This window comes from Triticum urartu, chromosome 4 (genome assembly GCF_003073215.2).
Source record: "Triticum urartu cultivar G1812 chromosome 4, Tu2.1, whole genome shotgun sequence".
NCBI classification, from domain to species: domain Eukaryota; kingdom Viridiplantae; phylum Streptophyta; class Magnoliopsida; order Poales; family Poaceae; genus Triticum; species Triticum urartu.
This window is the reverse complement of record NC_053025.1, coordinates 120,372,975-120,388,233: the sequence shown is the minus strand read 5'-3', so window position 1 is coordinate 120,388,233 and position 15,259 is coordinate 120,372,975. Positions and strand designations below refer to the sequence as shown.

Sequence of the window (15,259 nt, the reverse complement as noted above, 5' to 3'; positions counted from 1 at the left end):
ATGTCTTCCATGGGAGAGTTGAAGTTCTTTCTAGGGTTCGAAGTGAAGCAAAGAAGAGAAGGAACCTTCATCAATCAATCCAAATACACTCAAGACATGCTCAAGAGATTCAAGCTAAGTGACGTCAAGCCGGCTTCCACTCCAATGCCCACCAAGTGCCAACTTGACTTAGATCCCAATGGTAAAGTGGTGGATCAAAAGGTATATCGTTCCATGATTGGATCCTTGCTTTACCTTTGTGCATCTAGACCGGACATCATGTTGAGTGTGGGAATTTGTGCACGGTTTCAAGCTGCACCTAAGGAAAGTCACTATGTGGCGGTCAAACGAATCTTTCGATATTTGGCTCATACCCCAAACTTTGGCTTATGGTACCCAAGAGGATCAAACTTCAAGCTTGTAGGGTACTCGGATTCCGATTGGGAGGGAGACAAAGTGGATAGGAAGTCCACTTCCGGAGGGTGCCAATTTCTTGGTTGTTATTTGGTAAGTTGGTCTTCCAAAAAGCAAAGTTGTGTGTCTCTCTCGTCCACCGAAGCGGAGTATGTGGCGGCCGGTAGTTGTTGTGCACAACTCTTATAGATGAGGCAAACTCTAAAGGATTACGGTGTCATTTGTGACAAAGTGCCTCTTTGGTGTGACAATGAAAGTGCCATCAAGATCTCTCTCAACCCGGTGCAACACTTCAAGACGAAGCATATTGAGATTCGGTATCACTTCATCCGGGATCACATTAGGCGAGGAGAGATCGAGCTCAACTACGTCAACACTCATGATAACCTTGCAGATATCTTCATGAAGCCCTTGGATGAAGCAAGATTTCGCGAGTTAAGGCATGAGCTAAATATCATCGATTCGAGCAATGTTGCTTAAACCCTTGCACACCCCACCATACTCAACGTGTTGTCCTATTTAGATATAGGCATGGACATAGGGGGAGTGATGTTCTCTCAATGAACTCTCCCTCCCCCATTATGCATAAATCAATCAAGTCTTTCACATTAGCCATGTTTGATGGTACTTGTGCTTCAAAGACGAGTTTTAGTCATGGACCCAAGGATAATTCTTCACGGTGCCATAACAATTGACTCAAACATAGGTGGCTACGGCCACCGCCCTCTCTTTTGGAGAGGTGGTGTCTCGTGGTTGGTTCGTTTATCGTGTGCCTTTCTGGTTTTGTGTGTTGCGTAGTCTTGTGGTATCGTGTTGGCTCGGAGTGTTTTGTGCAAAGATCCAGTTTTTTCGTGTGCTCTAAACGTGCATCTTCTTGAGCTCACGGTACTACCGCATCTGGCCGCGGTACTACCGCTTTGGGAGGCACTGTACTACCGCGCCACAGCACGGTACTACCGCTCTGGTGCGATACTTCGGAAGTACCGCACCGGGAGGTACTACCGTGTCCGGGCACGGTACTACCGCGCCGTCGAGGGCGCGTGGGGGTTATGACTTGGGTATGGGAGTTCCAACTCCCCATACCCATTCTTTTGTCTCTCTCTCCACGTCTCTCTCTCTCAAGAACGGCGCCGGAGGCCCTCGCCGGATCTCCGTCTCCGGCCACTCTCCTCGGATTCCGACCGGTGGGATCGTTCCCCACCACTTCCTCTTGCCATGGACCAAGGTTTTTCCCCAAATCCCTCTTTTTCTTGGTTGTTCTCTTGCTTCTAGGTTTTTGGGGAGAAACTTGTCGTTCTTGAGATTTTAGGCCAAATCTGTGCAAGAGTAGGATGTAGGAGAGTCGTGATGCGTAGGAAACATACTTGATATGCTGTCTTGTGGTAGCTTTGTCCAACCGTAGTACCGCCGTGGTTTCGCGGGCTTTTTCAGATTTGAACCTGTTCAGATCTGACGCGGTGCCATACTACCATGCCTAATACGCGGTACTACCGCTCTTGAGGTACTACCGCCCGTCAGGTGCGGTACTACCGTACCGTGCGGTAGTACCGCTCTGCAGACGCGGTACTACCGCGCCAGCCGCGGCGCTAAGGTCGTACTACCGCTCCTACACCCAGTACTACCGTGATCTTGCATGGTACTACCGCGTCTAAGAGCTGTACTACTATCTTAGCTCCGCAGCACTTGGCAGTACTACCGTAGGGATCAAATCTCTCTCTAGGCATTTATCATGTGTGCTTTCTGCTTGTTTCACTTGCTTTGTTGTGGTCTTTGCATTAATCTCTCTTGGCTGTTGTGGGTGTTTTTGCGTTCTGTGTCTCAGGTGGTGGCTCTCGCCGTTCCAATCCCAGTCGTGACACTGGCTCCAAGCATCTGCGCAACCCCCAAGATGAAGCCCCAAAGGGCTCCAATGCCCCCAAGCGCAATGTCAAGACCACTGCCAGCAAGCAAAAGGAACCTGCTAAGGGCATGGACGAGATTTCTGTCATTGAGTATGTCGAACGCCAGAGGGTCAATCCCTATGTGACTCCTCGGGCTGTGCTCAGAGGCACTGAGATGTTCTGGAATAAGCAACAGGTTCTCATCTATCTGTATGTAATCAAGAGCAAGCAGAATACATTCGTGGAGGTCAAGTGGACAGACATGCATCACATGCGGAAGGACAAGTTTCGTGACTATTTTGGAGAGGCTCTGGACTTGGTGGAGCAGTTTGCTATTGAGCCGGTGATCTCTTTTCACCATGACTATGACCCTGAGCTCATCTGTCAGTTCTTTGCCTTAGTGTACTTTCATCCCGGGGAGGAGCGGAGGATGACCTGAATGACCAATGGCCGTCAGCTGTCTGCTACATGGAAAGAGTTCATGGATCTGCTGCACATTCCTGATGACGGGCTTCACACCCCCGTTGGTGTTCGCCCCCATGCCAAATCTGAGTCTGCCAACAAGAACCTGCTTCAGCCCTTCCTTGTTGAGAAGGTACTCCCCAATGGCAAGTCATCTTGGGTGTTAAACTCCTTTCTGGATATCATGCATCGCATCTTCCGCAACACTCTGTTCCCATGCATTGGCGGCAAGGACAAGGTACAGGCATATCTAGTGGACATGTTGCTCTTGTGTGCAGAGGCACGTTCTTCTCAGACTCAGCCACTTGATGTCTCACACATCATGTGGTGTGAGCTTCGGTTTGCGGTGTTCACTCGCAAGGTACCTATCTATGGACCATACCTGTTTCTGCTGCTCTCCACCACTTGGGAGAAGATGTAACCGGGTGATGAGTTCCTTGCTCCAGACTGGATTCGCCATGAGTCCATCAGCCTCCGCGTCAAGCCCAACTGGGCCAACACCACTACCCGTGCTGAGGCCTCTTCTGCTAGGAGGGCTGCTGGTGAGGGGGAGGCTGCTGCTGCTGAGAATGTTGCTGAGGACCGTGCTGCTAGGTCCACCACTTCTTCCTCTGAGCCGTCATGGGCCAAGAAGCTAAAGGACAAGATGAAGACTCTCTTCTGCATGCAGGCGAAGGGACAGTACAGGGCTCGCGTGGCAGACAAGGAGAGTCGCTGCCGTGACAAGAAGGTTATGAGGCTCTTTGGAGAGGATGTGTCTGGCGGGTCTGAGGACGTCATCACACCTGAGGCTGCCTGGATGTCAAAGCAGGGATACAAGTGGACCAGTTCAGAGGATGACCTCGAGGAGACTATCCCCGCCGCTGAGTCTGACAAGGAGCACGAGGAGCAGTGGGACGACTTCTCTGCCTGAGCCACCCCGTGTGTGTAGGTGTCCTCTCTGCCTTTTTGGCGTGCCATGCAGTCCATAGCACTCATCTAGGTGGCACACATCTAGGGGGAGCCCGTCTATATTATAGAGAGGAGGCGTTTGCATTTACTTAATAGTATTTTCTTTATGCAAATCCCGTTTTGTCATCAATCCACCAAAAGGGGAGATTGTAAGGACATATTTATCCCTAAGTGTTTTGGTGATTGATGACAACGCATTTGCGGACTAATCGTGTGCCATGAGTATTCCAGACACTTCTTTGCTAGGCACAAGACGATTGGGTGCCCCTCGAAGACTGACGAAGACGGCGTCTTTTCTACGTTTCTTTTTGGTGGATTTGAGTCGTAGGAAAGCCGTACTATTAAGAGGGGGTCCGCGTTGGAAAGGTTTGGGTGGAATCATCACGTACACGTCTCCTTCTTATCCCCTCCTTCTTCCTTGGAGCTTCCTCCATTTTCTTGCCTCCCTTGTCTGGCTGCCGTTGTTGGTTGCGGTAGGTACTGCTCCCAGGTCAACGGTAGTACCGTAGGCATCCGCGGTAGTATCGCGCTGTGGCGCGGTAGTACCGCAGGTGCCCACGGTAGTACCGCTCCCCTGGAGCCGCACTACCGCTGCCCACCAGGCTAGTGCCGCCCCTTTGCGGTAGTAGGAGCGGATGCAATTTTTTACATCCGCACCTACCACGGTAGTACCGTTTTCGCCGAGCGGTAGTACCGCGCTATGCAGTCAGGCAGTAGTACCGCCCCTCGGCAGTACTACTGTGTCGGGTTTTTACTACTTCCGTTTCTTTGCGGAAGTAGGCACGGAAGTTTCCCTTCTCCCCTGGCTGGGATTTTTGCCTCGCGGTAGTACCGCATGGGGGGCGCGGTAGTACCGCGCGTGCGGAAGTACCGCCCCCAGCTTCCTGTGCGTCTGTTTATCGTTCTGTGCTGGGGTTGCGGCAGCTACCGTGGGTCGGTACGGTAGTACCGCACAGCCGTGCGGTAGTACCGCTTGGTTGCAAGCAGTAGTACCGCGCGGCCTTGCGGTAGTACCGCTGGCCAGGCGCGGTAGTACCGCTGGCCGCGGGCTGGTTGGTGGGTAACGGTTGGATCTTTTCCACACACTATATAAGGGGTCCCCTTCTTCCCCGTTGACTCACCTCTTCCACCATTAAAGCTCCATTATTGCTCCAAGCTCCATTTTCGCCCGATCTCACTCCCTAGCCAACCAAACTTGTTGATTTGCTCGGGAGTGGTTGAGAAGGCCCCGATCTACACTTCCACCAAGAGATATTTGATTCCCCCCACTAATCCCTTGCGGATCTTGTTACTCTTGGGTGTTTGAGCATCCTAGACGGTTGAGGTCACCGCGAAGCCATAGTCCATTGTGGTGAAGCTTCGTGGTGTAGTTGGGAGCCTCCAATTGAGTTGTGGAGATTGCCCCAACCTCGTTTGTAAAGGTTCGGTCGCCGCCTCCAAGGGCACCAATAGTGGAATCACGGCATCTCGCATTGTGTGAGGGCGTGAGGAGATTACGGTGGCCCTAGTGGCTTCTTGGGGAGCATTGTGCCTCCACACCGCTCCAACGGAGACGTACTTCCTCTCAAAGGGAAGGAACTTCGGCAACACATCCTTGTCTCCACCGTCTCCACTCTTGGTTATCTCGTGGCTTACTTGTGGAAGCTTATTTGTTTCATATATCTTGCTTGCTTGTGTTCCTATCCGTGTTGCATCATATAGGTTGCTCACCTAGTTGCATATCTAGACAACCTACTTTGATGCAAAGTTTAAATTGCTAAAGAAAAGCTAAAATTGTTAGTTGCCTATTCACCCCCCCCCTCTAGTCAACCATATCGATCCTTTCAATTGGTATCAGAGCCTCGTCTCTTTATTAAGGACTTTACCGTCCAAAGAGTATGGTTGATACTGTAGACGGTGTGGAGGAACACTTCAGTGTGAATCTGATCTCGTCTACGGGCGATGGGGGAACCTCGGTCTCTCGTGAGGAGTTCAATGTGGCCTTGGAGACATTGAAAACCTCCATGACGATTGAAGTTGAAAGCATGTTTACTAAATTTCTTGAGGGGCTTAAACTATCCACCGCACCGTTGAAAGTGGGTGACCCCGCCAACAAGGTGACGGATGCTTTCCCCGACAAGGGGGGAGCTAGTAGTGAAAAGGCTCCTTCTTCTAGTGGTAAGAATGGCACCGGCATCTTTGCCATTTGGAACCACCACTTGTTTATGGTGGACCGGTTCCTTCCACTCATTTGAATCATGTCGGTCCTCCCCCTAAGATTGTGAAAAATGAGGACTTTGATTCTTGGGTTTACCGCTTTAAACGTCATTTAAATCATGTGAACACTAACCTTTGGAGAATCATTGAAGAAGGTTTTTATCCGCATGATCCAAGCAACTTCACTCCTCGAGAAGCCGCGGATAATCAATTCAATGAGAATGCTCTCTTCATCATTCAAGATGCAATTCCACCCGAAGACCTACCTCATCTTCGTCCCTTCGCCTTGGGCAAAGATGCATGGCATTGTGTTGTCTCTCTCTACTGGGGAGTGCAAGCATTCAATGCTCCAATTATGAAGTGGTATAAGATGAGGCCGATGAGTTTGCAATGAAAGAAGATGAAGAACATCGTGAGCTTTATCGGAGAGTAACCAAACTCGTGGTCTCACTGTGAGATCACGAGAGCAAGGACACGGATGACAATTGGATCAAGCGCAAATTCCTCAAGGCAATGATGTCCTATCATAAGGCCATGTCCTCCGTCATTCGTCAAAGACCGGATTTCCACACTTTGACCTCAAGCGAAGTGTTGGATGAGTTTGTGGCCATGAACATTTTGGAAAAGACCGCCGACAATGTGGTGCTCCGTTCTCAACGGGCAAAGAAGCCTAACCTTGCATTGAAGGCCTTGGGAGCCTCCAATTGAGTTGTGGAGATTGCCCCAACCTCGTTTGTAAAGGTTCGGTCGCCGCCTCCAAGGGCACCAATAGTGGAATCACGGCATCTCGCATTGTGTGAGGGCGTGAGGAGATTACGGTGGCCCTAGTGGCTTCTTGGGGAGCATTGTGCCTCCACACCGCTCCAACGGAGACGTACTTCCTCTCAAAGGGAAGGAACTTCGGCAACACATCCTCGTCTCCACCGTCTCCACTCTTGGTTATCTCGTGCCTTACTTGTGGAAGCTTATTTGTTTCATATATCTTGCTTGCTTGTGTTCCTATCCGTGTTGCATCATATAGGTTGCTCACCTAGTTGCATATCTAGACAACCTACTTTGATGCAAAGTTTAAATTGCTAAAGAAAAGCTAAAAATTGTTAGTTGCCTATTCACCCCCCCCCCCTTAGTTAACCATATCGATCCTTTCAGCTTGCCATTTGCAAACCGTGCATCCGATTCCGGTGATCTTTATATCAATTTCGACCGAAAGCAACTCATCTTTCTAGCAGCACACTTGGTTTCCCAAGTTAAGGCCTGGTTCAATCTTTGCTTTTTGAAGCATGCATATGCATTGCATATCACATCCCGCATATCATGCCATGTTTTGCATTATGTTGCTTGCGCATTGCACCGTGATTGATTGTTGGTCCTTTGCTTGTGTTCTTGCTTTGGGTAGAGCCGGGAGACGAGTACGTGATCGAGGAACCCGTTGAGTACGCTTACGAGGATCAAGCTTACGTCAACTCGGAGAACTTTGCAGGCAAGATGACCATACCCCCGAAATCACTTCTATCTTTGCTTGCTAGTTGCTCGTTCTACTGTTACGCCGTGATACCTACCACATGCTTTATCATGCCTCCCATATTGCCATGTCAAGCCTCTAACCCACCTTTCCCAGCAAACCGTTGTTTGACTATGTTACCGCTTTGCTCAGCCCCTCTTATAGCGTTACTAGTTGCAGGTGAAGATGGAGTTTGTTCCTTGTTGGAACATGTTTATTGTTGGGATATCATTATTATATCTTATTTACTTTAATGCACCTATATACTTAATAAAGTGTGGAAGGCTCGGCCTTATGCCTGGAGTTTTGTTCCACTCTTACCGCCCTAGTTTCCGTCATACCGGTGTTATGTTCCTTGATTTTGCGTTCCTTACGCGGTTGGGTGTTATGGGAACCCCTTGACAGTTCACCTTGAATGAAACTCTTCCAGCAAGGCCCAACCTTGGTTTTACTATTTGTCACCTAAGCCTTTTTCCCTTGGGTTTCGCGGACTCAAGGGTCATCTTTATTTTAACCCCCGCCCCCCCCCCCTCGGGCCAGTGCTTCTCTAAGTGTTGGTCCAACCTGAGCGATGTCTGGCGGCCCCTGGGCAACCAGGGTCTATGCCAACCCGACGTCTGGCTCATCCGGTGTGCCCTGAGAACGAGATATGTGCAGCTCCTATCGGGATTTGTCGGCACATTCGGGCGGCTTTGCTGATCTTGTTTTACCATTGTCGAGATGTCTTGTAACCGGGATTCCGAGTCTGACCGGGTCTTCTTGGGAGAAGGAATATTTTTCGTTGACCGTGAGAGCTCGTGATGGGCTAAGTTGGGACACCCATGCAGGGTTTTGAACTTTTGAAAGTCGTGCCCGCGGTTATGGCCAGATGGGAATTTGTTAATATCCAGTTGTAGAAAACTTGTCACTTAACTTAATTAAAATGAATCAATCGCGTGTGTAGCCGTGATGGTCTCTTTTCGGCGGAGTCCGGGAAGAGAACACGGTCTCGTGTTATGCTTGAACGTAAGTAGTTTCAGGATCACTTCTTGATCTTTGTAGCTTCTCGACCGTGCTTTGCTTCTCTTCTCGCTCTCATTTGCGTAAGTTAGCCACCATATATGCTAGTGTTTGCTGCAGCTCCACCTCACTACCTTTCCTATCCATAAGCTTAAATAGTCTTGATCGCGAGGGTGTGAGATTACTGAGTCCCCGTGACTCACAGTTTACTTCCAAAACCAAATGCAGGTGCCGATGATGCCAATGCAGGGGACGCGACCGAACTCAAGTGGGAGTTCGACGAGGATTCGGGACGTTATTACGTTTCCTTTCCGGACGATCAGTAGTGGAGCCCAGTTGGGACGATCGGGGATCTATGCATTTGGGGTTGTCTTTATTTTGGTTCCGTAGTCGGATCTTGATTGTATTCTAGATGATATAATGCTATATTTATGTATTGTGTGGAGTGACGGTTGTAAGCCAACTCTTTATCTCCTTCTCATTCAGTACATGGGATGTGTAAAGATTACCCCTCTTACGACATGCCTACTATGCGGTTATGTCTCTAAGTCATGCTCCGACATGTGGAAGATATAGCCGCATTGTGAGTGTTACAAAAAGGCACAAGCAAGGAATAATTTTGGGTGAGCCAGAGTTGTCAAACGCGGAAGTGACAGCAATCCAGACGCAAAGCCCACTGCTTGCTTCCGGTTTGCGGGAAAAAGAACATCCGGACCGCGCGGTCCGCCCTCAAACCGCCTCTATCCATCTTGACCGCACTGTCCAGACGGATAGGGGCGGTTTGAGAGTCACCGTTGGAGATGCCCTTACTATGTTTCTCAAAAAACAAAGAACATCTATCTACTAGTATTATCCTCGCAAGGCAAAAAGAAAAAATATACTCCCTTCGACCGGAATTAAATGACGAAACCTCTATACAATGTAAAATATCTACTATTCACACAGAAATCTGTATCCAAATTCAGCCCATGAGTCGCTAAACAAAAAGGACAAACATACCGGTTTCCACCGAATATCGGTAGTATGATATTCTCCCATTTTTAAGCCTGAGCGCATAGCTTGGATAAGGCACATAGTACTATGCTCGATTGTTTGCGAGTCGTTTCCAAATCCCGCGACAATGACAACTCTGCACCTATGTATGTACTGGACCGCTACTGCCCTTGTATGGAATTCCACTACAGTGTATATAAATTAAAATGCACTGCACTCTGTGCTTCAGAGTGCCACTAGTTCGATTCAGCAGCTGCAAATAGTTGCTTCCATTTCTCCTGGTCGCTCCCAGGTCCTTCGCCCTGTGCCACATCATTTGCCGTATCAGTCATTCGACAAAAAAAGGCATATCAGTCGGAAGAAGAGGAAATTTCAATTGGTAAGTAGGAAAATAAACAACGATTCATTTCGAGCAAGGTCTGACGTGTAACGCTAGTTGGCTAACAAAATTCACGCCATGAGTCCAACTGAATAGCAGGATAAAAATAAATAGACAATGCAAGCAAAGGTTTAAAGCACAAGTTAACATCACGTCTGAAGCATGCATGAGTACCTTCACCGAACTAATCTCGTATATTTTTCCTTGGGTAGATTCAATATCCAAAGCTTGGATACATGCTTCTGCCACCACCAATCTGCTCGCTTCTCCCACAAGCTTGTCACCTAATAAGATAAGACAATCCTTTCGAAATAAGATAATGACCAAGTGTTACGAGCGTAAAAGAGCTTAGTAAGAGCAGTAGTTCATCATCAAATGGAGAGGGACCTTGGCCTATCTCAACTGCTCGTCTTTCTCCAGCTGTAGCCTTAACAAGTGTGTTCAGGTCATAGGAAGTGTAGGGCCCATCTGTTAATCTCCCCGGCCTGCAACCAGCTAGTATCATATCAGAAAAAGAACATGTCCATGAATGAGCCCATGGATTATTCCTTGTATGTACATAATAATTAACCTGATGATCGTGAAAGGTATGCCTGAATTGCGGACAAAGTCCTCTGCCATCTTCTTGTATTTAAGCACACCAAAGAGGTTCATAATACTGCAAATGCGTACTAGTATGAGGTAAGGATAAACAGATTTATATTGTACTCCCTCAATTCACTATTATAAGATGTTTTAGATATTTCAATATAGACTACATATGAACTGAAATGAGTGAACAAACACGCCAAAACTTGTCTACATACATCTGATTTAGAAAATGTTAGAACATCTTATAATAGTGAACGGATGGAGTGCATGATAAAGAAACCGGTGTAAAGCTAAACCAGAACTAAATATCCAAGTAAAATGCACAGAGACTTAAATTGAAAAAACAAGCATGCATGTCTTACACTAAAACATACACTGGCTAACAGTAACAGAAAGTAATTACTAAAGTAAATTTTGCATCTATAAACAGGTTGTGGCACTTTAGGAAAATGTCTAATTTCAGGATATCACAAGAAATATAAAAAACTTTTGTTTCGAGGCAATTGATGGAAGAATATACTACTGACCTAACCCTAATTACTCAAAAGTAGATGAAAGTAAACGGCAATTTTCTTCTCTTCTTTATTGAGAGGGGTCGGACACTTTATATAACAGACAAGCCTTGGCCAACAAGCCGGTAAATCTATTTAAACTCCAATACAATCTCTAAACTGAGTGGACTCTTTCCTAACAGAGATGCTTAATCAACCAGGAAACTAATTAAGGGATAAGACTCCACGTTTGATGGGCTGGTCCACATAACAATTGATGACAAGTTGAAGCAGCACACGGTTGTGGAGGAACAACTCCACCTTGCTGCTACAAAGTGTACAGCACTAGTGTTAAAGGAACTACTTCAACGTGATGCGCTAGATATCGCTCTAGAGGTGAATATAGGCCAATTTAGCAGCAGAAGTTCAGTCCGAAACTCCTAGAGCACAAGATCTAGTCCAAGATCTTTGATAAGAACACCAAGTTTTATTATAGATAGTGGGGTACATAGCCAGGTTACAAACTAGAGGAGGGGACCTCTATTTATAGGCTTTGTGAAGCCTTCACAACTCAACTTCTAGTTATACCTAAAACACTCTAGAAAACATTACTCCCTCCGATCCATATTACTTGTCGCTAAAACAGATGTATCTAGACGTATTTCAGTTCTAGATACATCCATTTGAGCGACAATTAATATGGATCGCAGGGAGTACTTAAAATTTAGCATTCTACTCAGAGCTAGAAGTCAAATATCTCTAATTTGACCAAACTTATAGAAAAAAGTATCAACATTCAAAATGCTAAATCAACATTATTAGATTCATTACAAAATATAGTTTCATAGTATATATATTTGATATTGTAGATGTTGATATTTTTTAATATAAATTTGGTCAAGCTTTGCAAAGTTTGACTTAACACAAATCTAATATGCGGAGTAAAAAGGACCGGAGGGAGTATCTGGAAGTAGTCAAATGGGTTTGACTTCTGATTTCCTTTTTCTTTTCCCTCTCTCTATTGTTCCTCATCACAAGTTCCACAACTTAGACATAGTAATATGTATCAATTGTACAATGCCATAGTTCTTCATCAGAGTTATAAAGTATACCTCCATGGTATTTCATTATATTTTGTAACACCAATCGATGACACCAAAACCAGTCTCTTGACCGTCTGTGGCATGGCACTCACAAAATTTCGGACGCCATCCCAATCTAGACACGTTAAATAGCATGTCATCAGTAATAAGTGATAGAACATTGTATCCACACCCATGAGTTCATAACTAGTGCTATACATGTGCTAAAGATGGATCTGGCCCTATCAATTTACAACAATTGAATAAACACTTCTGGGCCACGAATGGCAAGTGATGTGCCATAAGCATGTTCATGATTAAAAAAATTGCATAATAAGCTCTGAAAATGAATGTTGAGATTTCAATTTTCTTACAATTTATTACTCATCAGCATTCTGCAACTGTCACAATTCGATATTTATTTTCTCCACAGCGGAAGACTTTTTTTTTGAACCGGGCTAACCCCCTTTCCATTGCATAACAACGGAAATACATCAGTTCCAGAACCATTACAGGGAACGGGAGAGATTTATAGGCTCCCAGGATTATCCTTGCCCCAAATCTTTGGATTGCCATACGGTAAACGGATAATCAATTTCAGTAGACCTAAGTTAAGTGCAGAATCTTGGGCAGTACGTACCGACACGTTCAGGAGTGTTATCCCCATCCCAGCGTTTTGATGGAAATGCTGTAGTCCCAGTAGTACATACCACATGTGTAACTCCCTATGAAAATAGACCCTATATTTTGATTTATTCAATTATGCATACATAGATGGTCGAAGAATTATGCATGGATTCAGCTTCAAAATAAATAAGTAGAAGAGAGCAACCTCAAACATTTCTGGATTCAAACTGTCAGCATTTCTCGTGTCCGCTTCATAAACCTGTAAAAAAGGAGACTCGTATAAGGAAGTCACAGTTTGGAGAAAATAGAATGCTGAAGCTGTTGATGTAAGATTACCTGCAAAACACTCTCATCCTGCTTGCCAAATAAGAACGCTGCCTTTTCAGGGTTTCTTAGGAGCAGCCTTGTCTTAATTTTCCTGCTCAGCAAAGATGCTACCAGCAATTGACCTACAAGGATCCTACACGATCAATATCTAGCCCAAATTCGTCAAGTAACTGTGAAAACTGTAACTGCAGGATAGTAATATACTCCCTCCGTTCTTAAATATTTGTCTTTCTAGAGATTTCAACAAGTGACTACATACGGAGCAAAATGAGTGAATCTACACTCTAAAATATGTCTATGTACATCCGTATGTGGTAACCATTTGAGATCTCTAAAAAGACAAATATTTAGGAACGGAGGGAGCATATCAGACTGACATGAGATGCAAAGCAGAAAGGAGTATACCTATAGAATACTAGCATGTTTAGATCGCTTGCACAAAACTCCTGATGGCAAACAAAAATTGTAGGGAAGAGAAAGAAATCGCAGCTGGTTACAGGTGAATTTCGGGTGAAACAGACGCACAAAACAACTGACAGTTATTAGGCGGGCTGCCACGCCATTTTGTGTCGAAGTTGACCTTTCGAGGACACACCCAACAATCTTGTTCCTCTCACAAACTAAAAATAGTTTATACAATACAGAAAAAGAGAGGCAGGCTTCAGTAATTTCTTAATCGAATTATGAGCTGACACCCGTCGCTACGAACTCATCCGTGGATACCAACAATGTACGGAGGTTTTCTCGAGAAAAGAATATAAGCAATTAAGAGCAGCGAAGAGGAGCTGATCTCCTACCTACGCCGCCGGTTCCGCCGACGACGAGGACCAGCCTCGAGGAGGCATCGGCCTTTTCCTGCTGCGCGGTCCTGGGCTCCACTGCCGCCGCGAGCCGCCACCCACCTCGACCCGACGCGGCAAGTCTCGAGGACAAGGGAAGCGAGCAAGACCGCAGCACCGCTGTGCCGCCTGGCTGCGCGAAGATGGGCGGCTGGCCGTGTTTGGAGGTTAGGTGGCGCGACGATGAGACCGCGAGCGCCGGGCTGAGGTGAGCCGTCGCCATTGTTGGAGATGGCCGCGAGGGACCAGGGGAGGGGGGCTCTGGAAACTTTTGAGGCGAGAGCGAGAGGGGAGATAACGGGGAGCTTGGCGGCGAGGGGGAGTGGTCCGGGACGTGCGGCGCGGCTCAACCACAGCCAACCCGGATTGACGAGCGGCGCGTGTCATTCGTCCGGAAAAAGTCCATTTTAAACCTGAAACCCGTAGGAATTTGGCGAAACAAATTCCAACATTTTATTTAGGGAAATGTTTAAAATCATCCGGTTGATTTTCAACTCACGTAAACCTCCTCTCCGACACAACACGTGACCTGTGAGGTTCATTCACCGCTTTATCCCCAACCTTATCCTCTCCCCTCCCCTCGCATCTCTTCAGTCGTTTTTTCTTTTCCTCATCTCTCTGACCGGCCCTCGCCATAGAACTCAGCACCGCAGCTGCAGCCATGACAACAGCCATCGCTGCTGCAGGCCAAAGGATGGCATGCGGCCATGACAGCAACCACCACACCGCGATCCTCTCTCATCCCCACGCACGCTCGTTGGAGCATCTCGTCGCCGCCTCCGCCGTCGGCCGCCGGCCGCCGCCTCGTGCTTCGTCGCAGCACCCCGTCGTCGCCGTGCTGCGTCGCCGCCTCCGCCGTCGCCTCGTGCTTCGTCGCGGCACCTCGTCGTCGTCGTGTTGCTATGGAGCCCCGCTGTGCTGCGTCGCAGCCTCGCCGCCACATCGTGCTTTCGTCGCAGCACCTCGCTGTCGTCGTCATGTTGCTATGGAGCGCCGTCGTGCTGCGTCGCAACCTCCACCGCCGCATCGTGCTTCGTCGCAGCTCTCCGTCGTCGTCGTGCTGCTATGGAGCACTGTCGTGCCGATGGTCGTGTTGCAATGAAGCTTCACCGGCGTCCATCTGGTGGAGCGATGGACCCGCTGCGCCGGGTGCGCCGCTGCACTGGAACATCGCCGACGGTCGTAGGGTGCTGCGATGGAGCACCGCCATGCCAGCTTTGGCGCTACAGTGAAGCATCGCCGGCGGTCGTTGGGTGCTGCGATGGAGCAGCGCCACACCGGTGTTGGCGCTGCAGCGAAGCGTTGCCGGTGGTGGAGCATGGCTGCGCTGCCGGTGAGGTGGTGGCGTACTGGCATGGTGCGACTCCTCCTGTGGCGCTGCTTCTAACGACGACACGCTTTGGTTGCTCGCGTGTGGCTGCGATGACAGTAAGGACGAGCCCGCGAGAGGGCGTTGACTGAATCCAACGAGTTACCAGCGTTGTAGTTGACGGGTCAGGACCCGACTAATTTCTCTGGAAAATAAGTTGGTTGATCTGTAGCAGGCGC

General features: G+C 47.8%; 1 protein-coding gene across 1 annotated transcript; it reads right to left on the bottom strand.

Annotated features, from left to right (window-relative positions):
- Window positions 1-9,297: 9,297 nt before the first annotated feature.
- Window positions 9,298-14,064, bottom strand: LOC125550994 (sanguinarine reductase). Its single transcript, XM_048714134.1, has 9 exons — window positions 13,670-14,064; window positions 12,882-12,994; window positions 12,751-12,804; window positions 12,559-12,643; window positions 11,949-12,054; window positions 10,326-10,412; window positions 10,142-10,239; window positions 9,929-10,038; window positions 9,298-9,677 (listed from the first exon to the last, which is right to left on the bottom strand). Exons 1-9 carry the CDS (start codon window positions 13,932-13,934, stop codon window positions 9,612-9,614), a joined length of 984 nt encoding a protein of 327 aa, XP_048570091.1. The 5' UTR covers window positions 13,935-14,064; the 3' UTR covers window positions 9,298-9,611.
- Window positions 14,065-15,259: the final 1,195 nt, after the last annotated feature.

Bases quoted from the DNA above. Each gene is read 5' to 3' on its own strand.
- LOC125550994 (XM_048714134.1), bottom strand. From the start codon at position 13,934: ATGGCGACGGCTCACCTCAGCCCGGCGCTCGCGGTCTCATCGTCGCGC. The intron at 12,805-12,881 runs GTAATCTTACAT...CCTTTTTTACAG, and splicing joins AGGATGAGAGTGTTTTGCAG to GTTTATGAAGCGGACACGAG. The intron at 10,039-10,141 runs GTCCCTCTCCAT...TTATCTTATTAG, and splicing joins AGCAGTTGAGATAGGCCAAG to GTGACAAGCTTGTGGGAGAA.